This window comes from Euprymna scolopes, chromosome 24 (assembly GCF_053919585.1).
Source record: "Euprymna scolopes isolate OS-2025 chromosome 24, ASM5391958v1, whole genome shotgun sequence".
In the NCBI taxonomy this organism is placed as follows: domain Eukaryota; kingdom Metazoa; phylum Mollusca; class Cephalopoda; order Sepiida; family Sepiolidae; genus Euprymna; species Euprymna scolopes.
This window is the reverse complement of record NC_136505.1, coordinates 88,776,250-88,801,548: the sequence shown is the minus strand read 5'-3', so window position 1 is coordinate 88,801,548 and position 25,299 is coordinate 88,776,250. Positions and strand designations below refer to the sequence as shown.

Genomic DNA, 25,299 nt, shown 5'->3' with positions numbered 1-25,299 from the left:
AAAATTTTGGATTTTCAAATGGAAAGTTATATGTCTCCTACAAATGCTTTAAAATATCTAAGAAACTCAAATTTGTGAATATTTATTAATTAATGATTAATACCTATTGAATTTCACAAAAATCAGACGTATCTGAATTTTCATGAGGGGCTTCTGTCTCCTTTTTAACCTCTTTGGATAAAACTGAATTAAACTAAATATAGCCAACATTACACTTAGCGCAACTGTGTTCCAAAATGCATAATAATCAGCTAATTAGTTTATGAGTGAATCTTATCTATACAGAAATATAAACATATACACATATCTAATTATATATAAATGGAGGTACGTATAAATGCATATATATTCTATGTTTTTAGACAGCATTCTTTCATTTATGCAAACAGAAGTTTTCTGTTTAATTATACTTTTTTTGTTGTTTTTTTTTTTTTTTACTTTTTCCCATTTTTTTTTTAACAATCTTTTTAGTTTCAAAATTAAAAACAAAAGATTAATAAATGTTTCGTATGTGTCATGCATGCTTTCAAGCTGAGAAATTGCCTACCAATTTGTAACTATAATGAACTGAATTGTCTTGGTCCTGATCTGAGTCGACTAGACATTGGCCGGCGATAACAAAACGATTTCAGATCGAAAGGAAAAAAATAATAATAAATAAAAATAAATAAAAACAAAAAATCGTCTCAATAAGTAAAAACTGACTTACATTCAGGAGTGTTTTATGTTCGTACGGTTGGAACGGTTGATCAAAAACGAACAATTGGGCCGTTAAATAATCTTTCAACCCCCTAAAAAGAGAAAAAAAATGAAACAAAAACGATATAAGGCTTTCTTAATCGGATTTTGTGTGTGTGGGGGGGGGAAAGAGGACCAAAAATTTCAAACTAATTGGATGACGAAGAGAAAGTTGGCGCATTTGTAGAATACGTTCCAAATGCAAGGGAGATCACTACATTTACGGATCATAAGAATTATGTTTTTTTGAAAAGAAGATTTATGACACTGAAGAAAACGCTCATATTTTTTCGTCTAGATTTTTAATCGTCGATTACTTTTAGGTTTTGCTTTTAATACGAACTGAAAATGTTTTGCATCAAAATTATATTCTATCTAAGTTTATTAAACAATGTTTATTTTAGACCGTCTCACCTATTATTATTACTATTGTTGTTATTATGGTCTCACAAGGAGCACAGGTCATCAAAGATCTCTCCTTGAAATAACCTGTTGTGTTCCCTGGAAGCTGAGTGACACCAGGCCTCCCCAGGTTTCCAGTACTCTCCACCTCTTTCGGTAAAATTTGCAAATTAATTTGCGTTATCGCAACTGCCGCTTACCATTGATTTCTCACTGGCAGTGGTCATTGGTCTATACTGGAATTTGAGTGGCAATAAGCATCCCTAAGGTTCCAGTTCTCTTCACACTTGTTCAGTGCTCTCTCCTCGGTCTTTCCATCCTCCTTGACCCTTCTCGGCTATTTGGTATCACTCTTTTGGGAGGAGGGGCTGTGATGGGGCAATGGGAGGGGATGGGTGAGGGGATAACGAACATAGATATGCAGCTTTAATGTTATTGATTCCAGGTAATGCTTCTTTTATGTTTTGCCTCTGTAGCAGTTTGTTTAGCTCGCGCATGTGGCTCATGTGTTTAAGTTTCCTCATTCAATAGTTTTCTTTAATATTTCAGCTGTTTTCATTATTGTTATTCGTTGTATCTTTCCAGCCATTCCTTTGATTACTATTGTTATTATTATTGTTGTTACTCACTAGTTCTCACACAGGTCATCATCGACTAACAACAACCGGTGGTGTTCCCTGAAGTCTGAGTGACAAGTCTCCCCAGATTTCCAGTACTTTCCACTGTTATATAGTCGTCTGGGTGTATGTAACGTTGTAACGTTATATACAGAGTTGTTTTACAGGTACTTCAAGTTTTAATGTGTTCTGGTGAACTTAATGCACTCACAAAACGAAAATTCCCCTGACCCACTCAACTAGCAGCAAAATCTTACATCTTGATTATAGATGTCTTTAGATGTTGGAAATCCTTCATACTCTGATGGCTTCTTTCCTTAGACTCCTTGCCTCTGAAATTCCTTTAGAGCAGCAGTAAATACTCACGGCTTGAGATTTTAAATATCTTTAGTTTATAACTGTTGCAATATTTTTTATATAATAATGAGGGTACGATTAAAGAAAATTGGAAGATTCCATTTATGGACACTGGCGATAGGAACTGACCAATCAAATAGATCCACATTCTGCTAGCAACTAATCCGAAACCGGAATTGATCCATAAAAATATTGGATATTTTAAAGTTCAAGGCTTATACAGATCAGCCACCCAACTAAAACTTTTCATCTCTAGAACTACTATAGAGATTCTTCTAAAATTAAACATGGCATTCAATTAAAAAATAACATCATTGCTAATTGATGTTAGCAGTAAACTTCCGTTCGGATTTGTTCAAGCAGAGGCCATCTTTCATGAAAAGCTGATCATGTGACAGAGTTTATTAAACAGTCAAACCCATGGCAGTTCTCTCTCTTTCTTGGCCAGGGTGCGGTACTTACAACAACTCCATGTGGCTCAGATCAACTCCCAAACTCTTCTCATGGGCACAACAGAACCCACTCGGGCCAGTGGTCCTGGGTTTGACTATACAAGGAGACAAATAATCCAGCATCGTTACCACGGCAATTGGGTTTCAATACGGTACACTAATGAATTTTTTTTCTTCTTCCACAGGACTGTCTAAACTTTTCATTCCTGTTAGTACACATATACTCATTCCAATACTAACCCTGTTTTCTTACAAGTTAAACTAACGAAGGTAATCAATAAAGTTATTAAATGCTTGAGAGTCTTGTGTTTCTATTCAACACCTTTCCTTCAATCAGAAATTTAAACGTAATATGAACATATTGCTGCCCAATTCCCCAACCATTTTTTTTTTTTTTTTTTTTTTACAAAGGAGTCACCATTTATCAAGGCCAGGAGGCCACTCGAATATAAGAGTTACTGAATGTACGGTAGTCAATGAAACAATATGACAATGTCGTAGTAATCGTTAGTGGAAATTTGGTAAATTGGATTACTTAAGGGGACGGCTTATCAAGAACTTGTTTACATTGGACTTGAAGATGGCCACATTGTAGTCAGCTGGAAAGCAGGTAAATGGAACAACAATTTGACCTTTGAAAACTCTACCAAACTCCTCCGCCAATTTTAGATGTAGGTTACTTGGACATGGATCAAACGTTTTAATTTGGTTTGAGCCCAAAACAATAAATGTTAAAGAGTCAAAATTGGGGTCAAAGTTTTAAAAAATTTGACGTCTGCAGTCTCTATGAAATTACTCAGCCAATTTTTGGTCTAAATATTTGCAGTTTTACATAAAGTGTATTCAGACATAAGGCAAGCTTTTTAATCTGTTTTTGGCCGAAAATTTTGCTGCCAAGGGGTCAAAGTTCAAAAGATTTGACCTTTGTGGTCTCTAGGAAACTATTCAGCTAATTTTGGATCTAAACATTTGAAATTTTAACTAAATGGTATTCAGACATGCAGGTAAAATCTTTTGAACTTTGACCCCTTGACAGCAAAATTTCTGGCCAAAAACCGATTAAATAGATTTTCCCAAATCTCAATACCCCTTATGTCAAATCTCGAGTCTGTAGACTGAAAATTGATAGAGTAGTTTAGTAGGGAAATATTCGCACACAGACAGACAATTTCACTTTTATAAATATATAGATAAAATAAAGTATGGAATCAATATTTAATGTTGGTATTAATTTCTAGTAAGCTTTCATAAATTGGCAGTTGTGATGTAAGCAGATTACACTACAAACAAAGAAAGCTAAAGCAGTTCCTACTTTCAATGAACCCAAAAACAACCGATGCAAGTGAAAATGTGCGCTTAGATTTCAGCAGACGATAAATTTTACTTATTACTATTTAAAGATAAACCTTGTGTTTTCTTTAAATTGTAACTATTTTGCCTTCTGTATAAGGTTGCTTAAGTTTTTATAAAAACAAAAGCTTTCTACAAACCTCTTTCCCAACCCTCCCAAAAACATAAGCAAAACAAAAAAATGCTTTTGTTCTGGACATACTTTTGCCTCCCACCTTCGAGTACCTGAAAGGACATCCAAATATACCCACAGCGCATTCATTTACCCATAAAACAGAAACTGGCAAATGAACAAAGTTCATTAATGGACTCACCATAATTGTATAGCCTCTATAGACTATGTCTTGTGGTCCCTCTCCATCAAAAACAACAACAACAAAAAAACACAGAAAATCTAACCCCCCCCCATCCACATTAAACAGCAACCAAAAAAATAACCCATACCTTCATCTTGAACACAAATTTTTCCTTCCCCAAAAAATAGTTACCTGCCTCTTTTACTGTTAATGGTCCCAGAAACGAGTACTTATTTTACATTTAATTTATATAAAAAAGTGACCCTCTTCTCGTCGAAAATATTTGTTCTGTACACATGATCTTCTTGTCTCCCTGTTTATAGTGCCATTTTTTTTTTCTCGTTCACATGCCTCTATTCTAAATTCATAGGCATGGGCTGGCATTAGTGGATCGTTTTTTTTTTGTTTTGTTTTTTTAATTTAATCTAATTTAATAAAACAAAAATATCGTAAAAAATTGAACCTAAATTTAAAATACTATTTAAAAAAATAGCACAATAACAAAGATGCACAAACACGAAAATGATTTTTGGTACTCATGCAGAGAGTGATCCGTGCTGAAATAATAACGTTATTATTTAAAAAGCCATTCTTAACATGGGGAGGGGAGGGTGTTCTGTACCTATTCTGTACTGTAACCTTACAATTGAATAAAAAAAAACATATCATAAAACTTTAAACGTGGAAATACGATTTAAACAATAGCGCGGATCACTTTTTGCATTAGCACCTGATTTTTGGTTTTGATTTAATTATTTTTACTGTTTTATATCAGTATGAAATAGGTTAAAAAAATTATATATAACCGTTTTGGTAAAAAAGTAAAAATGTCCATTGATGCCGGCCCGCACTTATGAATTCAGAATAGGAGCATGTGAGCGAGAAAAAAAAAATCGAGACTATGAACAGGGAAACAAGAAGTTCATGAATACATTTGGTAAATTTTTTTACTTGGTTTCCATCTTAAAATTTTCCTTTAAAATGATAAGTTTTCGGGTATGCTGAAAACGAATATCGCATTTAAATTTTCTGCAAATAAGTAGTTCTCTGGATATTAAGCAATGTAATTCTTTATGTTATAAGTGGTGGTCATTGTTGTACGTGCAAGCGTGCATTTTTTTTTTATTTACAATTCTTTTTTTTTCAGATATTTTGGTAGACTATTTATAATTAAAAAAAGTAGAATCGCATTTTATTTTCCTTCGCTAAAATATGAGTGTGATCAAATGAGAGAGGAATTTCGCTAATAAGTTAACTATTCTGTACTTTCATTGAACAATTCAATTTTAAAAGAAAAACTTATGTACTTATGTTATTATTTAGAAAGCCATTCTTAACATGGGGAGGGAAAGAGTTTTGTAACAATTCTGTACTTTCACCTAACACTTTAATCCCTATATATATATATATATATATATATATATATACTAGCAAAAGTACCCGTCGTTGACTGGGTTCATAAACAGCCTACAGAAAATGGACTCTGATTTATGAAAGTATGATAGGTTATGAAAAGGAAGGGTTGTAAAGAGATAGCTTCGAATTTGGGGGTATCAAAACCTAAGCAAAATATGATGAAAGTAAAAATAAAATAGATAAACGCCATAATTTATTATACCATACCTGTTCACACTGAAACACTTATCACAATATTCTAACCTTGTTAAACTTTGTGACACATTTCCATTCTATGGAGGTCAGGCGCGAACGAACACCCCATAATTTTATTATACCATATTTCTTCAAACTGAAACATAATTATCAAAGTATACTTACGCAGATAGATATGAAAAGTCTTTATTAAAGTTTGTGCCTATTTCCATTCTAGGGAGACCAGGCACGAACGCAGACCCCAGAATTTTATTATACCATCCCTATTTAAGTTAAAACATACTTATCAAAGTATTATTATGTACATCTATATCAAAAACACTTGTAAACGTTTTTTTTTTTTTTTTTTAATTTTTTATTTCCATACTTTGGAGACCCCACAATTTTAATGAATCATCATTATGCCAGATCAAACATACCCATTCCTGTGTCTCGATACATCGTCTATCATTGTATGTGATCAGTTTTGTATAATAGTCAACCATATAGAAGCCTATTCGTGACCAAACGCACACACAGACGTTCAGCTTTATATTAAAGAAATATATATATATATATATATATATATATATATATATATATATATATATATATATATACGATTTATTTTTTATTACCGTATCTTTCTGTTAAGTTACATTATTGTTTCAGCTATCCAGCCGTTTTTTTGGCCGTCCATAGCTTCCTCAGACTTTTACAGAAATGTTCGTTGTTATGGGACGAAAGAGTGAAAGAGTGAACAGGGGAGGGGTGCGAGAAGAGCGGAGGGGGAAAAAAGAGGAAGGGAACAAGTGGGAAAGATGGGAGGGGTGCTTGGTATGTCAGTAATGTTCTAGTTTTGGAGTTTAAGGAACTTGTGGGTGAGGGTCTGGGAAGTTAATTTCTGGTGTGGCTGAGGGCATAGGGATACATGGAGAGGGAAGGGGAATATGTAGGGGTAGGAGGAGGGTGGTTACTTTAAAATTCGAGTCTTAATGTCAAAGTTTTTGGCATCTTGTTGGTGAGATGATTTCTTCATAAGTATGTCTTGATCTGTTGGGTGTTCCCTTAAGTTTAGAGGCTGGGGGAGGGCTATGATTCGGGTTTATTTATTTAGTTTTTATTTGTTGTTAATTGTTTGGAGAGGGTTAGCTAGCGGCCACGCGCACGAGCACACACATGCACACGTACACACATATATACTTAAAGAAACGTTCACATGTATACATACATCTCCGCCCTGGCGTGCAAATATATGCACATATGTGCGCATGCATGCATAAACACTCGCGTCGCTCCCGCTTACGTCAAAATTTCCTTAAGGTGCTAAAATTGGGTGCGTATGCGCAAGCATGGATGCCCTCATACACAGATACATACACACATCGACGCCCCTACCCCCAAGGAGACGTGTACACGGGCCCATGCGCGCATATTAATTCAGGCATACCTGCATCCCCACGCATACATGCAAGCGCATGTGCACACACAGATACCAATACTCATGAACACATACATTGACATATATACACAGCTGCATCCTCTCACACACGTATGTGGACAGCAGGCAGTGGGCACATATACTCTCACATCCACACACGTACACATAGGTATGTGTACATATACATCGGTACCCCATGTACACATTGACGCACACGTGCGCGTACATACACACCCAGTTATACAGACGGTTATTGGTATAGACATATTCGTTTACATAGATTTAAATCTAAGTTCATTTTTGGGTACATGGGCGCAATACTTTCATTCGATGTAGACATGGTTATGCATAGATATGAGCATTAACTCATTCTCAGGGTCAGATACATAATATTTTCATTTTCATTTGTGGGTTTTTTTTTGTTTTGTTTTTTTGGTTAGATGTGGGTGCACATGGGAGCGCCGGCGTACTCCTCTGCATACATATACATACCTACAGATGCACGTCTCCACACGCATGCATGTACACAGATATACATGCATACACATATGCACACACATATGCTCTCGTTATATACATCTGCAAAGATACATACCCACACTCCCTCAGGCACCAATATGTACGCACGCATATACATACAGGTATATAGCGTGACATGCCGTAAGTGTGGGCATAGGTTTCATCCACATATATTTATATACGAATTAATAAACGCCCACGTACCTGGGATAGTGATCCTAGGTAGCCATGTTTATAGATTTAGATTTTGGGGAGGAGTTTGAGGTGGTTTTCTGGGGATTGAGTGCTGTAGTTATTGTTCTAAGTTCGGGTATTTGTTTTTTTTAAGGTATTATCGATCAGTTTAGGCGAAAGGTTATATTGGGGTGTCATACTCTAAGGTATGCGTCTATGCACATGAGGCATCGGTTAGTTGTACATTTTCCTGCGTACTTACCTGTGTAGGTGTAAATCCACATAGTTTTATGTAAACAATTTCCGTGTTAAGTCGTGGAGGTTGCATGTAGGGGGTGTTGGGATTGGGCAAGAGGTTGGCTAGGGGAGGGGAGTGGATGCCGATTATTGGGTGGTTATGTGGGATGAGGCTATGTGGTGTTTAGAGTTGGTGGTGATTGGGGGTATGTGCTATTTTGTTGGATTTAGGGGGATTCTTAGGGAGTAAGGTGGTGTGGGGAGAATTGGTTTAGGGGGTTTGGTTGAGTGTATGTCATGGTAGTTGTGGTGGGTGGTTGTATTGGATATATAATTTGGGGGATTTATGTGGTGTTGTTTAAGGGGTGTTTTAGAGAGGTGTATAGTTGCTAAGGAGGTGGGATTTGTAATGCCTACAGTTTATGGTGATTTCCTGTTTTTTGTTTAGTAATTTGTCTCTGTCTTTAAAATTGGAAATAAGGAGTTTCTCGGGGAGGGAGGGGGTTTCCCCCCGCTCTTCCCGCATCCCTCCCCTGTTCACTCTTTCATCCCATAACAACAAACATTTCTATAAAAGTTTGAGGAAGCTACAGACGGCCAAAAAAACAGCCGGGTAGCTGAAACAATAATGTAACTTAACAGAAAGATACGGTAATAAAAAATAAATCGCATATTTGCTCTACAACAATATTGAGCACTTTCTTCAGTTTTTATTAATTACCATTTCTACTATATATATATATATATATATAAAATGAACTCATTTTTCCTCCTATGATTTTGACCTTAATAGGATTAAAAATCAAGACATTTCATGCAAATGTAATATGCACAAACTGCAGCAAAATATCTGAAGTGTGTTATAGGTATATTACCTCTCCACTTCCGCGATAATTGCCGATTCCTATATTTTTTCTGCTGAGAGTTAACTGCCACAATCGGTTAAAATCAATGGCAGTAGTAAAATCTTTTCTCTCTAATTAATTCCTCCTACCCTCGCCACCACTTACACCGTTTCCGGGATCGTTCACAAGGGACAGTTATGAAGGGACACCAGTTTGGGTTTTCTTTACTTCGTAGTTGCTTAAAAAACCTGGAATGGAATTTTAACGTTCCTTTTCATTCTATGCTTTCTACTGGGTGAAACGCACCATGGACTTTTTTCGCTTTTCACTGTTTTTTTTGTTTGTTTTTGTTTTTCCGAACACGTTCATCATTTTTTTCCTTATTTTTGCGTTTTGTTTTTCCGAACACGTTCATCATTTTTTTCCTTATTTTTGCGTTTTTGTTTTTCCGATTTCTTTTTTAAAGTAGCTTTACGTTTGTTCGCTGTTTTTTCTTTTTTTGGTTTTTCCGATTTTTTTAAAGACGTTAACATCGTTTTTTTTTAAATATTTAAACAGGGTTATTACTTCGCTTATTCTTTACTTTACCCCCCCTACACCCACACCTCCAAACACCCGGGCAACACCGAGTACCCCGGCTAGTAAATAAATAAAAAAGATCATAAAACTAGAATTCAACTTTAAAATACGATTTAAAAAGATAGCACAATAACATAAGTGCATAAGCACCAAAATATATTGTAAAAAATGAATTTAACTTGAAAATCCTATGTTAAAAAAAAAAAAAAAATGGCACGGTCCATAAGCTGTAGGAGTACCAGACATTTACCCAAATTTTAAAAATTCCTACGTAAAAAGAATTCTCCCACTTTATTTGTGCCTAAACTTAAACGTAGATTCCATGAATCATCTTCAAGTCCAATGTAAACAAATTCTTGATGAACCGTCCCCTTAAGTAATCTTATTTACCAAATTTCCACTATTAACGATTACTACAATATTATCCTATTGACTACTGTACACCCATTAACCCTTATCCTCGAATGGCCTCTGGGTTCTGATAAGTGGTGGCTCCTATGTAAAAAAAAAAAAAAAAAATCAAACATAACTTTGGAATTAATTTGGTAAAATTTTACATTAAGGCCCGTCTCACGTTCGTATATAACAAAATATTTTTTTGTAGATTTCGGTGTGCTAAAAACGAATCTGCAAACAAATCTGGAAACGGTTTGTAGATTCGTTTTTAGCACACCGAAATCTACAAAAAATATATTTTGTTATATACGAACGTGAGACGGGCCTTAAAGTAAAATAATACCATGTAAAAAAATGTATATAGTGCTATTTATGATCTTTTTCTTTTGCACTTTACCGGATTTGGAATTTGCGAACAATTTTTTATATCAAAAAAAAAAAGAATGAATGAGAAACGAAAATTCAGGTTTTATTTTGTTTGATTTCTAAAAAATAAATAAACTTACCATTTCAGAAAATATTCCTGAACTTCTTTATCTTGAATAAAAGGAAATACTTTGTCTTCGATGTGCCTGAAAGTAAATTTAGGAAGAGTTTGATCACCTGAAGACAGAGACATGATGAGTTGTTATTAAAAACGTGCTTTTTCTTTTCTTTTTCTTTTTTAAACGAATGCGTCGTTTTGTTTAGACTCGCTCGACCAACTGAACATGTGGTATGGACGACAATTGTATGGAAGACCAACTGTGATAAAAAAGTACTTTCTCAATAGTTTTTCTTTTGGCGTTTTTTTTTTTTTTGTTGTTTGTTTGTTAGATTTAAGGATCTTCACTTCTCCTTTTTCTTCTTCTTATTATAATTTTAGTACTACTACTACTACCACCACCACCACCACCACCACCACCATTATTCTTTTTGATAAAATTTTAAAAGTTTATAAATTATTATAGTATCGTTTGGTTACTTAGTTATTAGTTAAACCAAATTGTTATCAAATTGTAATTATTTTTTTTTTTAATCCAATGTTTAATCTCTATTTATTCAATATTTGGATGTTAATAACTTCCAAAACTTTCATTTATTTTTTTAATATTTGAGGATTTGCTAAGAATATTCCAAAGTTTGAAGGGTTACGAAATAATTTAATCTCCTTTTTTCAAGTATTACTTGTTTACGGTGAAATTGAAATGCATTGTGGTCGATTTAATTGGTGATCGTTAAGTTATAGTCGACAAATCAATTTTTTTTAAATATATATCGTTTTAAGCAAAAATAATATTACGTACTTAATTGCCATGTCGAAAATAGTAATATATCCAAATATTACGAAAATTCATCGAGTAGAACAACTGCTATTATGTTTTAGTAAAAAAATAAAATAATAAATAAATAAATAAAAAGTCTATCGGAAGAAATATTGCAGCCATAACACAAATATTCGTTTCGGGGTTATATCCTTTGTTCAAGAAAAATGCGATTTTACCCAATTTTCCGTAAAAATTACTTCTAACTATAATAAATTTTTACTCGATGATTTTTCGTAATTTTTGGATATATTACTATTTTCGACATGAAAATTAAATACGTGATATTATTTTTGCTTAAAACAACATATTTTAAAAATCGATCTACCGACTATAGCTTAACGTGCACAATTTAATTTTCTTACAATTTTTAATAAGATTTTTTACAAGGGTGTCACCACTTATCAAGGCCCGGAAGCCATTCGTGGATAAGGGTTAATAAATGACAGTGTAGTAATCGTTCATAGCTTAACTGCACTGCGACAGAAGACCTCGAAAGCTACAATTTTGTTTAATATTAACAGATTGGTATGATTCTGAATTATTTAAGTTGGTTGAACTGGCGCCCTAATAATAACAATAAAACCACAATTCATTTATTACGCTTATGCGTATCCATAACTGATAACTGGTTAGCCTTATGTTCAAGGGGAGATAATTTTTGTTTTACTAATGGTTACCAAGGCAACCACAACACAAAAAAATATATATATTTGTAAGGATAAATTTATGTTGGCTTTTTTGAAGCTTTAAGTGAGAATAATTACAGTGAGTCTGTGGGAATTGAATTGTTTTCAATAGTTTTATTCTGTTAAAAGTAGTTTCGCGTTTTGGTCAGCAGGCTCTCCAAATGAGATTATACTTTCACATATAAACTTTATAAAGTTAACGTATATTAACTCATTTCCCGATTGACTCTCATTTCCCGATTTTTAGCGGTTTTAGAGCAGTTACTTTTTATTTCATATTTATTTATCTATTGCTATGGGAGATGAATGATAAGTGTTTTGTCAGAGGAAGTGAGTGTCCGTTTTTGTTTGTTTGTTTGTTTGTTTGTTTGTTTGTTTTTTAGGCGATTACGTGTGATTTTTACGACCTTATTACGCAGATTTGGTATTAAAAAAAAAAAATGGTTTACAGCCCTAAAATGTTATAGTGACTCAGAAATGGGGGATCAGTTTACATTAAATTTATATGTGAAACATTTCCACTATATATTCTAAAATAATTGCATTTCCTTCTTTTTTATCGGGGTGATTACACATAATCGGTTAAAAAGCGTCGATAATAGGAGATGAAATCAGACAAAACCTTTTAAAGCTACGGATAGACATTATTCTCGAGAGTAGAAAGTAAAAACAAAAAAACACACACAATAAAATATGGCGTCAACCAGTCGATAAGGGTAAATAACTCATACTTAGAGTTATCTTCCCTGTTTGTTAACTTATTCGCGAAGGTAGAATCTTATGGGTGGAGATTCGGCAGAGATTCTACCAATTTACCAATATTAGCCTCGAAATAAAGGCCATCTAGGTTTTTGGGAAAAAAAAAAGAAGGTTTTTGTGCAGATTATTTTCGATTACAACGTTTATAAAATGATTATAAAAATAAATGAAGGAAAACTGGTGATCGACTGATCGGGTCCAATAATGGACAACATTTGTTCCGTAAAAACTGGTAAAAAGTTACAGAAGCAAAAAACTAAAGATGCAAAGCATGCAGTTATCCTAACAATCTTTCTCGGATAAGTTCTTATGAAGACAAAAATTTAAAGCCCCTCTCGTTCTATGCATACATAATTTTCCAAGCAAAGGAGACAGCGTTGACCAATTATTATGAATTAGTATGCTATAAATCCCAATACTTTATTATTATGCTATAAATCCCAATACTTTATTAACACACATACACACTAACCCTAAGTTCGGATGGCAATACAAAAGCAAGAAAAATAGAAACGTTACTTGTGTAGTGGGAATAATAGAAGCATTATAAGTCAACTTATAATCTAAAGAAACGTTAGAAGTCAATTTCACCCACATTGTTACTATGCAAGTTTGTTGCAAATATTCCTTCCAAGATCTTTGCTATTGATGTTTTCGTATTAATTACTCTGTGGTTATATCGTGGAACTACTTTCATACGCACAATATCGTTAACTCCTTGGCGTATGAATATAGACAATATAATTCACTTCACGCTTGTACACGGGCTGACACACGTACACTTCTACCCTCATGTATACATGTATAGTTAAACCATATATAAGTTATATCACAATATATCTTTGTCACATTATTTAACAATAGAGCGTCATTGTTCTGCATACTCTACGCTACATGTTCTGATTATTAAAAAAAGAAAGTAATTTGAAACTCTCTCTGTTCAATTTGTACAAAGAAGTAACTTTTTGCATTTGGGAATCGCCATCATTCAGCAATCATTTTTCGATTTTGAAACACAAAAAAAAAAAAAATTAACTTTGTGTAAGACAGAGTTACTTCCCTTTGTATCCCCCCCCTTTCTTATAATACTAGCGAGGGGTACCCAGCGTTGCCCGGGTGTTTGGAGGTGTGTGTGGGGGGGGGGGGGGGGGGTAAAAAAAAAAGTAAGTATGAGGATCGAACCTGAACCCTTGAGGCAAAGTTGTAAATTAAAGTGTGAAAAAAAAAAAAAAATGTGCGACGTTAACCATTGCCCCATCGCAAGATGCTAACGGAAACACGTTTGAATTCATTTAATTACTTGGATTTAGCAGGTGCACGTTTTAATGAGTTAATGAGGTCAAGTTTGACTGCGGGATAGTATTTACTGCTGAACGCTTTTTTTTTTTTTTTTCCCCCAAGATGTTATAGGAAAAAGACTAATCCACATGCGGCAAGCGACAAATAGTGAATATGTATCTTCCCGAAATCGAGCAAATTAAATAGATAGGCGAGCTTCGTTGTTAACTGTGAGATATTACGATTTATATGTGATATAAAAAGTTTTAAAAAGTTGTGAACCGACCGACCGCTTCTCTGAAAGAAGCCTTTTGTAGACACATAGAAAAAGCGAACACACATACATACATACATACATACATACATATATACATTTTCGCTTTTATATTTATAGATTAATCTCTACTTAATATACAAAAAGCACCTTGCGTGTGTGTCTATGTGTGTGCATGTAAGTTCGTTCCCTATATGAACTCCAAAACTGTTGGGTCGATTTTTTTTTTTTAATTTCACACAAATATATTTTACATATCTGGGAGTGTTATTAGATAGTTTTTGTATCAGAATGCTTCTGATAATTATCAAAAATCGCTAATTGAAAAAAATCTGATTAAAAAAGGAACAGTCTGGTTTTGACTAAAGTTAACACCCTTATACAACCTAACATCACAAGTGCATTTGAGAAGTTTTATCACCGCACAAGCAGAAGGGCCTTGTGTATAAAATCAAAAGTATTGCAAGTGTAGAACATTCATTGATCCTCATTCAATCCTAGACAACGTCGGGTTTCTCTGCGAGTTTTATATATGTGGCTCAACCTTTTATTTATTTGTTTATTTATTATTATTTATTTATTATGCAAATAATGGCGGAAGCAATGACTTTTGCCTACAAATTGTCTCTTGAGATCTGTCACAGTGTAGTTTAGCTAAAATCAACCAAGATGGAAAAATAGGTTGGAGTAGCACACGTTTGAGTTTATATAAGCTAGGTCACGTGACCCTTAACGGACCAGTGATTGAGCTATCTGTTAGTCAATCTATATGTCAATCTTTAAAGGTACAAGAGAGATAACTACAGACCAATAAATGTGTTCTGAATTCCAATCGAAGGGGATGCATCTTTTTTGTTGCTTTCATTTTTTTCAGTTAACAGCTTATTATCTCTGATACTACTATCCACAGCGACATGTGGCTTGTTTATTATGGCATTGCAATATATATCGGCTCCAATGGTTGCCAGTATCGACGCAGTAAAATCTTGTAACGATAGTTTATGATAAAAACCTAAAAGCAAAAAGCAACCATACAAAATGAAAACAATGTTCAAGAAACGGAAAAAAGAAAAAAAATCATTTACTGATTTATTTACATTGTTGCAATTTATTTACTGTTTCAGTGTTTTTTCTTTTTGTATTGTCACCTGGACCTAGGGTTGATACTAGAGTTAATGGAGAGACTTTTTTCTTATTCAACGATTATTAATCTTTAGTACTATTATGGCTTGCTCATCATCATATCTTACCGCAATAGAAATTAACCCATCGCATGGCGGTGCTTTTTGCCTCCTTAAGATCTTGGTTTGAACAATGAGGACCAAATCGACAGTTTTCCCTAAGGTGGTGCGGCATTTGTACCTCTTCACATGGACATAAAGGTGAGGTGTCTAGGCCCCACTTGTGAAGATTGTCTTTTGTTTTGCCTACTTTGGCTCTGGCTCTATTTAGAGTCACCCAGTTTTTTCTACCAAGGTTTGAACCCTGGGGGGAGTGTTTCTTTTGGGTCTGGTAGGGCTTCATTTTTATTCCTGTTATTATAGTCTCGCCATCGTTCTATCCTATAGGAGGCAGCTTGCCTGGGATCGATTTCCTTTATATTGATGAAGCTACTGCGAGATTTTAGTCTTTGTCTCACTAATTGGTGGCCAAACAGTGAGTGCCTGTGGTCGTTAAGCTGTTTGTACCGTTCTATTCTGGTTATGACTTCTCGCCTGATATGTGGTGGTGGAATACCAGTTAGGCAATATAGAACTGGCAAGGGAGTTGGTCTTAGGGCACCAGTTATGGTCCGGTATGCCTAGTTCAGTTCTGCATCAATTTTATGGGCATGGCATGATCTTGCCCATACTGGGGCACAATACTCTGCTGTGGAATAGCATAGTGCGAGAACTGTTTGCCTCAGTGTTTTGGGGTCGGCACCCCAATTGCTGGTGGCAAGCTTACTGAGAAGGCTGTTTCGTGATGACAGCTTGCCTTTTAGTTTGGTAATGTGTTTTCTAAAAGAGTGTGTTCTGTCCAGAGTTACCCCCAGGTAGACTGGAAAGGGTTCATGTGTAAGCATGTTGTCATTCCACATGACTCTTAGTCTCTTAGTTTATATATAAATAAAAAAAATATGGCTTGCTTATAGTGACATTGCAAACCGTCCTGTAAAATCCTACCTTATGTGGCATAATAATAAAGGCATAGTTTATTTTGGGGGCCTTATATCTGACCTGCCTTGTCCTTTTAAAGAAACAAGTAAAATTTTTAAAATGTGTTATGGAAAACATGGCAAATACAGCAACACTTAATTCAGCCTGACAGCTGTTAACGAAAAGCGAAGGCAGTTTAGTTAGTCAATGTCAAATCAATGTTAATTGACATCAGCAATTCATGCTTCTCTTACTCTATCTTTCTCTTCTGGTTTCTCTTCCTATCTTTCTTTATTTCTTTCATTTTTTGCCATGAGGGAAAATTTGTAATTCAGTTCGAATTTGACTGCTCACAGTGAACATATAAAGTTGTGATCTGATATTCATCAATAATGGGCAGGTTGTACTAACTCAATATTTCAAGTTCTTAAAATACTCCTTCTATATTAAAATAAATTTCAATTTTTATAAAGATATGTGTTGTAAACTTATTTCATACAGTGTTCACTTCCCGAATCAAAGGCTTCAGTACAAATGATTAATTCTCAGGAGAGAATTAATTACTGTGAAAAACCTTGCCACTAATGACATTGTGAATATGTAGAGAAGATCCGTCAAGCAGATATAAAAGGTGTCATATCAACTCCTTGATCTAAAGGGGATGTGCCTATCGTTTTATTGTGTTTAACAACTGAGGAGCCGGTGTGCAGAACATAACAGCTGTTCCATAAACGTCCCCAGACACGGACACACCAAGACACTCTCCAGCAAGTGATAGTAACACACGTTTGCAAATTAGCAAGAAAACCATAGCTTAAAATTGATTGACCCTCACACATTATCATGCATGAATCATATTAAAATCTTGTGACAATATGCAAAACGAAAAAGCCAGTAAATGCTATGACTCATTTTCATCAAACTATTTGGATAGATTTCTTTGGCACAAACTCAATGAAAAAAGCTGAATGGAAGCATTTATAGAAATCACTGTATTTACTTCCTTTCCATCGCAGGAAGATGTGACACAAGGTCGGAAGGTAGGGAGAATCAAGTCAGCATCCCTTAAGGAGGAGCATTTATAGCAGTCTTATATTTTCATGTACTATTTTTCTTTTGAATACAAGAATATAGGCTGGTAGACTATTTCTTGCAAACTGTTTTCCCTACCTATCCAGCAGCAATTTGGAGAGTATACTAACACATTGTCACTGACCTTTTTATTTCAGCAGCAACATGATAAAATCTACTAAAGCACTCGTTTGTAAAGTTAGGTATGACACTAATTTACGACACGCATAACAAAAAATACAAGTAAAAACTTGTAAAATGAAATTAATTCACTATAATTTTTACTCTGTATTGAAGAAATATCAAGCTCATTATTTACTCCATAAAAACTCATGAAATTTGATTTTAAAAAAAAAATATTTGTACACATGAAAAAAAAAAAAAAATAGTCATCAAAAATGTTTTCACGGCGAGCTAACCAATTCGGCTAAATTTGGAAGTTAAATAAATTCATTGTAAAAATCCTTTGAAAGATAAATAAGAACTGTTCCAAAGGAAAGCAGAGCACACAGCAGTACGTTTGGCACCAGTTTGGTTGCAGGAGTTGCCAGAGTCGGTTCAGCACAGCCACAGACAGCACAGCACGCTTATCCGCCTTTGGGGCTCTCTCTGATTATTTGCTTGATTTACTCCCGGGGAGGAGATTAACGATCCAACGGCCATGACTCACTAATTAGACATTTTATATTGTTTGATTTCATAAAATGATTTGGGTTTGTATTACTGTACACATAGATTCGAAAAAGTTGTTAAAACAACAAATATATAGCAAATAAATGTTATCAAAGGCAAGATAAGTTACTTTTCTACCTAACGGGATATATTTTTTGTGTTTTTATTCAGTGTAACATGTTTATTCAGCTCGAAAAACATGCAGTGTTTACCGATGTATTGGAAAATTCAAAATGGCGGCCGACTCTCTCTCTCGGAGAGGGTAAGTTTGGGAAAAGATATTATAAATAATAAACTAGACAAAATACTGTTAGAAATTCGCTCAATATATGTTACCGTGACATGAGTTGACATGTATTCGGTTGTTCTTTAATAGTATTTTGTCTAGTTTATTTTTTATAACATCTTTTCCCAAACTTACCATGTTAAAGAGACAGTTGGACGCCATTTTGAATTTTCCAATACATCGGTTAACACTGCATGTTTTTTGAGCGGAATAAACATGTTACATTGAATAAAAACACAAAAAATATATCCAGTTAGGTAGAAAAGTAACTTATCTTGCCTTTGATAACATTTATTTGTTATATATTTGTTGTTTGACAACTTTTTCGAATCTATGTGTACAGTAATACAAACCCAATGATTTAATATGTAAACTCAAGAATTCACTTTAAGATTATTCCAGTGTCAGAGTTCATGTTCTAGCTAGTTAAAAGAGAAAGGAAAAAGTCAAGGTAACTAACCCTAACCCTAAACCAATGGAGAATAAAGAGTTGAAACAAGGTAAAAGTGTAACATAGACTCTTGGCTTTCGGGCCAAGATCAAAGTGTAGTATCTGGAGAGAAAGAAATCAATCACTAACATTCTTCCCCTCACCCAAGAACTTTTCTTTTCTCCATTTCGTCCCATTTAGAGGGCACTACCACTTAGAGACTTTCCTGTAGGAGCTCAAGTTCCTTTACAAACCAGAGAAGAACGGGCGGTTTATAAACTAGACGGGGTTGGGAGGGTCCTACTAATCACTTTTGTATTTTTCCTTCAACCGCCCTCGATACACATGAATTATTGTACTATTATTGTTATCTTTTTTGCTTTTACACACCAATAAAAAATGTTTTAAACAATTGGGTCGTGCGGTATTATGGTGAAAGAAGATACTAGCCAAGAGAAACTTTTGTTTAGTTCTGAAGTGACAAGGATGACCAACGACCCCTAATTTCACCCTTTTGATTTGGCCTTGTGCCTAAGGGTTTTGTTCAGTTTGAACTTACATTGTAATTTTAGCCTGGATAAAGTGTAGTATCTGTTCTGATGCTACACTTCAATTTTTTTTTGTTCTTGGTTAGTGGAGGAGAAATCCTTCACGACTGAGACATTCTTTTTATTTTTGTTCCTTTCTCCACATTAAAAAACGACCTTGGTGTCTAACTCTGCCCTCGTGGGGAGGCAAAGTAAATAGGAACACGTTGTAATCTCAGTCACAAGGTAGACAAAGAATAAAAAAGGGCTTCAACTTGCTTTTGTTTTTGTTGTACAACAACATTTATTCTCTCTTTACTGCTGTGGCGTCTCTTATGTGATTGTTTTCTCAACATGAACTCGATCGTCCTTCACACATCTAATACGATCTTCTTTTTAAAGTTTTTATTTTTCCTACTGGTGACGTCATTTCGCATGCATTTGCATAAACGATAAATAAAGGAGGCGTGGCATATAAATGGAAGTGGGAGGAGTAGGAGGAGTGGGAACAGTTCTCATTGGCTGATGACAGCTAACGTGTCTTTAAAAGAAGGGTCGGAGATTGTTAAAAGAAAGAAAAACTATTGCAATGTCTACATATGTGAATGAAAGCTTTCAAGGAGGTGATCAGGCATGTCTGGAGTCAGGTAAGTGTTACGGTCAGAGTTGATGTGATGTAAAATGCAAAATCGACAATGAGAGCAATGCATCACTGAAGACTATCCTTGATGCATTTAAAAAATACATGTTGTGATTAATACACTGATAGTTACTAGCATGACCCGTGGAAACTCCATGGAATAAGAAATATATTTAATCAACAAAATGTTTTGATAAAGCTGATATTTTTCTGGATGCAGCAAAAAAATTAGGTTTTGGACAGAAAAAAACCAATAACATGCAGCAAATATGAGTTCATCAACATTTCTATGAAAATAGTGTCCATTGTATTTTAAATATAGAACTGATCCAAATGAGATGAATTAATGGTGGTTGTCTGTTAGATCTAATGATGACGATTTCATTCTGCATCTCATCTATGAACACGGAAGTGGCTCTGCAGCCCCAGCCTAGAGTCTTGAATATTGGGGGAACTGGAAGTCAATTGTTGTGATCACCGCTGAGGCTGCTCTGTGGTGTCTCTATCAGTAGTGAGTTTCTTGCATCAAATCTCTTTAAAGTTCCTGTCTCACACTATTACAACAATGATCATATATTATACAAGCCCTTGTACCTCCTCGACATAAATACTCCCAAAAAACCCAACAAGCAGCAAAGTTCCACCCCGACACAGTACAGATCCCTAGATGTAAGAAGGCCTTGTATTATAATAGTTTCTTCCCTAGAACTGCTAAACTTTGGAATTCCTTTCTGGGTTCGTGCTTCCCCAATTGTACTGACATGTGTAATGTGAACAGACATCTTGCTGCTCAACTCCCTATATAGTATTCCTTCAATTTATGTCCATGATAGTAGCCCCCTACATCAAAGTCGTTGTTTGGGGTGAAAATATAATTTTAAAAAAAAATATTATAATAATATTCCAAAACGAGGCTACATCAAAGGGAGGTCACTCTCATAGCCAGCATTGCCAGATTGCCCTTTTCAAAGCAACATTTTATGAAATTTAACCTTTTTGAAACAGTTTATCTTTCAAAAATTGTATATAGACTTTTTTCAATGTGTAACGTACAGACTAACTAAGGTTCAAGCAGAATGTTATATAGATTCTTGAATCTTTTTATTCATTCCTTTTAGCTTATTAATTTTCTTCAATTTGAACACTGTTGAATACTGATACCAAGTGCCTTATATATTTCCCTCTCATTGTTACATAGGTTTTATTAATAATTACTTTCAATCATTCATTATAAAGGGTGCGTCGCTGTCCTCTACCTTTTGCAAGTGTTGTTTTCCACACCGGAGGCTATTCTCTAGCTGTACAAATCTACTATGAAATCATATATGGAAGTATTGTTGTCATATTTGGACTGATGAATTTTTGTCCTATTTGAGAGTTCTGGATAAGATGTAGAAACATATATATAACTTGGTTCACTCCACCATTTCTTCTTCTCTTCAACATCTCTCTCACAGACATGATGTTACCAGTCTCAGTCTTTTCTATAAATATGATTATGGTATGTGTTCTTCAGAATTGTCGTATCTATTTCCCGTTTTCTTTATTGTAAGTCGTTTGACTCATTGATCTAGTGGTCTTCATCAATTTACGACTTTGATTCATAAAGCTTCCTATTCCATTAGCTTTTTTTAAGAACTGCAGGCTTGTGGAGGCTTTTCAAGAATAAGGCAAATAAGTGTCTCCTGTCTTTGTGATAACAACTTTTTGCTTTTGATAGTTCTTTACATTAAGTGGCTTTGCGCCTTGTCTTGAATAATTTTCATGAAAAAGATTCTGTTGGATCGTTTGTTCCAAATCCTGATTTGTTCGGTGAAGGAAATAGGGAGATAATTACTGTTTAATGATAATGTCTTATCAGTTCATATAAAAACATGTTCACACTCTTAGACTTCCACTCAATTTGACCGCTTCTCTCACACACTTTCTCCTTGAGCCATGTGATATCACATCAGTTTCTATCTAACTTTTGTGCGTTCTAACTGCTTATTTATAGGACTATTGTCCTTGTGTCCCTTAATGTTTTAATGGCCCGTGACTCATGTAGTGTTCATGGGCGCATGTGTGTATTACATATAATTCACAGTACATTTATAACAACATACATTTGCTGCATGGCCTTTATCTTTTGACTGCTGCCTGGGGGATTTACCAACATCTTGAGAAAGTTGGGTTCTGCTATAACAAGCACAGATGCAAGACAGAAAAGACGATGTATGTTTTTTATATATTGATTTATTTCACTCCCAGGCATCTTGTCTTCCACAGCATGGAGTGAAATCGATGATCTCAAACTTGTGGTATTTCTCTGCATCCATTTAGAGATCATCACCCTCTTATGGGGAGACCTGTTTAACCCATCTTGCTTCCTCGACTTCTAGCACCCAATTCCAACTATACTTAACTCAGCTTAATCAAACCAGAGCATCTGATACATCACGTCCAGTCCCCGCTTCATACTTCCAGTGCAAACTGACTGGTCAACCAAGTTTGATACATGTCACAACATGACCGTTTGTTTCTTTCTGCACCTGCATGCTCGCTCAACTTATTGTTCCTATTTACTTGTCTCCCCACGAAGGCAGAGTTAGACACAAGGTCAGTTTTTTTTAATGTGGGGAAAAATCTAGATCCCCCAAAAATGGCACTCTGGGTAGGAACAAAAATAAAAATTGCCTCAATCTAGAAAGATATCTCCTCTGTCGATCGAGATCAGAAAAGGTTTAGTGTATTATCAGCACAGATACTACACTTTGTTCCTATGTCAAAAGGCCAAGGAACAGAAGAGAGTCGACTCTACACAATCATTTATTATTTTTATCAAACTAATCATTTAAAGATTGTTTTATTTTAGTTTTTATTTGTTTGAGAATCCTTTGAGATGAGGCCTGTGTATTCATATCTTTGTGCACTGTTATCCTCATCTTTATCATTGTTGCTGTTTTGCAATGTTTCAGCGAACTCATTCTCTGGCCTTCTTCAGAGTCAGTGGCTCAATGGATTGAGGCATTTAATCTCTATGGTTCCAGGTGAACATTGTCTGAAGCTAGTAGTGTCAATCCTACCCAAAGCAGGCCAGAGAATAGAAGGCAGTAATTACTGAAGATACACTTACAAGACTCAACATTCCTATTATTAATAATCACCTGAAGAAGGCCAGAGGATGAGTTGGCCGAAACATGGTGAAACAACAACAACAACTAAAAAAATGAGGATAACAGTTTCCAGAGGTTAATTCTATGTAAAAAAAAAAAAAAAAAAGAATCCCAACTTGTAAGATTATTTATCACTCAAGTCAACAACACGATTTGAGAAGATGAATCCTGCATGAGCATGTTGAATGAGGATAGTGATTGCATGGGGAAGATTCCAGAAGCTGCTTCCAATCTTTACAACTAAGTACATTTCCTGCAAAGCTTTTCCAACCCCTGCTTGTTCTACCATGTACACAGAAAGGAGATGCTTATTGGCCTTCGTCTTATAAAGACCAAAAGTATATGCAAGAGGAAAACAGTCAGACAGAAGAGAGTTCCACAAATTGCTAAAAATCTTAAATTGTCCCTTTCATGCTGATGTGCGCAGCGATCTCATTTTAGCCTAAACTCTTCTCAGTGCTCGTAAAGATCTCTCATGGGACCTACTATTCACTTTGGCGCCAGAAAGAGGTGTGTGTTGACATTGCTGAAAACTATTTCACTGACGATTTTGATTGAATTGGAGAAGAGCCACTTTCTGGATCAGGATTTATAGATTTTGGAATGGATTTTAAGGGGATCTAGTAAATGCGCCAATGATGCGATGATGCCAAATTGGACAGGTGCTGAGCTACTGTATCCGCTTCTTTGTGAATTCCTGCTATCCTTTTCCTACATGACAACTGAAGAATGTTTTTTTGACTTTTGGGCCAAATTTATTTCATTGAACAAGTTTAAATGTTTGAGCCTTCAATTTTATCTTTTCTGAAAAAAAAAAAAAATGAACTTTTTTTTTTATAATCAGTCTTAGACGACTTTGTGACTATCTACTTTTTTTGTGTCCGCAATAATAACCGAAAATTGCAAGCAAGAATTCGTTTTTGAATTAAAATTATAAACTTGATATTCTTTTAAGCAGGACATTATAATTTTTTCGTTTTTTCTTTTTGTTTTCTTTTGTATTTATTTTTGTTTGTTTGCTGTTTTGTTTTCTTCTCGTTGTTTTTGTTTGTTTTCTTTTTTGTTTTCTTTTCGTTGCTTTTGTTTGTTTGCTTTTTTGTTTTCTTTTCGTTGTTTTTGTTTTCTTTTTTGTTTTCTTTTCGTTGTTTTTGTTTGTTTGCTTTTTTGTTTTCTTTTCGTTGTTTTTGTTTGTTTTCTTTTTTTGTTTTCTTTTCATTGTTTTTGTTTGTTTGCTTTTTTGTTTTCTTTTCATTGTTTTTGTTTGTTTTCTTTTTTTTGTTTTCTTTTGTTTGCTTTTTCATTTATTTTTGTTTGTTTTTCGTTTCTTTTTGCTGTTTTTATTTTTGTTTGTTTGCTTTTTTGTTTTTTTTGTCACATTTTTGTTTTTCTTTTGATTGTTTTTGTTTGCATTTTTTCTTTTTTTTGTCTCTTTTTCTTCGTTCAAATTATCCAGAGATTGTTTCTTTAAAAAAAGCAAACAAAAATTTTCCTTTTCTAAATAAAAAGAAAAATGTCAGCATATAACAACAATAAAAAGAACAACAAAAAAAAAACAAAATAAAACGATGCATCTGAAACAAATTTTATTTTATTTTGGAAAAAAAGATTCCATAAAAAATAAATATTATTTACATATTGTGCCATACACATTGCATATGTACATACATACACATACACTTCATATACATATTTATACATACCATTACATACATACACATACACTTCATATACATATTTATACATACCATTACATACATACACATGCTCACACATACATAAGCATATATGCAAACAGATTTATATATGAATAAAAAGTTTATATACAGTCTTTTTATATATATATATATATATATATATATATATATATATATATATATATATATATATGCACACAAAAACACACTAAAAAATCATCCATGTTTTAAAGTTTTACAGGTGTTTTTCAAGTCAGGATAATATACAATTTCTTGGACATTTTACGTGAACACACAACACATGCATATATACGTATATATAGACAGAAACACATATGTGAAGTGGTATTGGAGAGTTCTATGACAAAGACTCCAAAAATTTTCTAATT

The 25,299-nt window shown here is 34.4% G+C and overlaps 1 protein-coding gene across 2 annotated transcripts in view; it reads right to left on the bottom strand.

Annotated features, from left to right (window-relative positions):
• LOC145246825 (cilia- and flagella-associated protein 300-like) overlaps positions 1–10,830 on the bottom strand; it is a 488,667-nt gene extending 477,837 nt beyond the window's left edge. Inside the window, exons 1-2 of one of the 2 annotated variants that reach the window (XM_080108661.1) lie at positions 10,500–10,830; positions 710–791 (exon numbers count right to left, since the gene is read on the bottom strand). In XM_080108661.1, coding sequence (XP_079964787.1) covers positions 710–791; positions 10,500–10,612 — 195 coding nt within the window. In that variant the 5' untranslated portion in view covers positions 10,613–10,830. The remainder of the gene's footprint in view (positions 1–709; positions 792–10,499) is intronic. The other variant, XM_080108662.1, reaches the window with a different exon arrangement.
• Between the last annotated feature and the right edge of the window lie 14,469 nt (positions 10,831–25,299).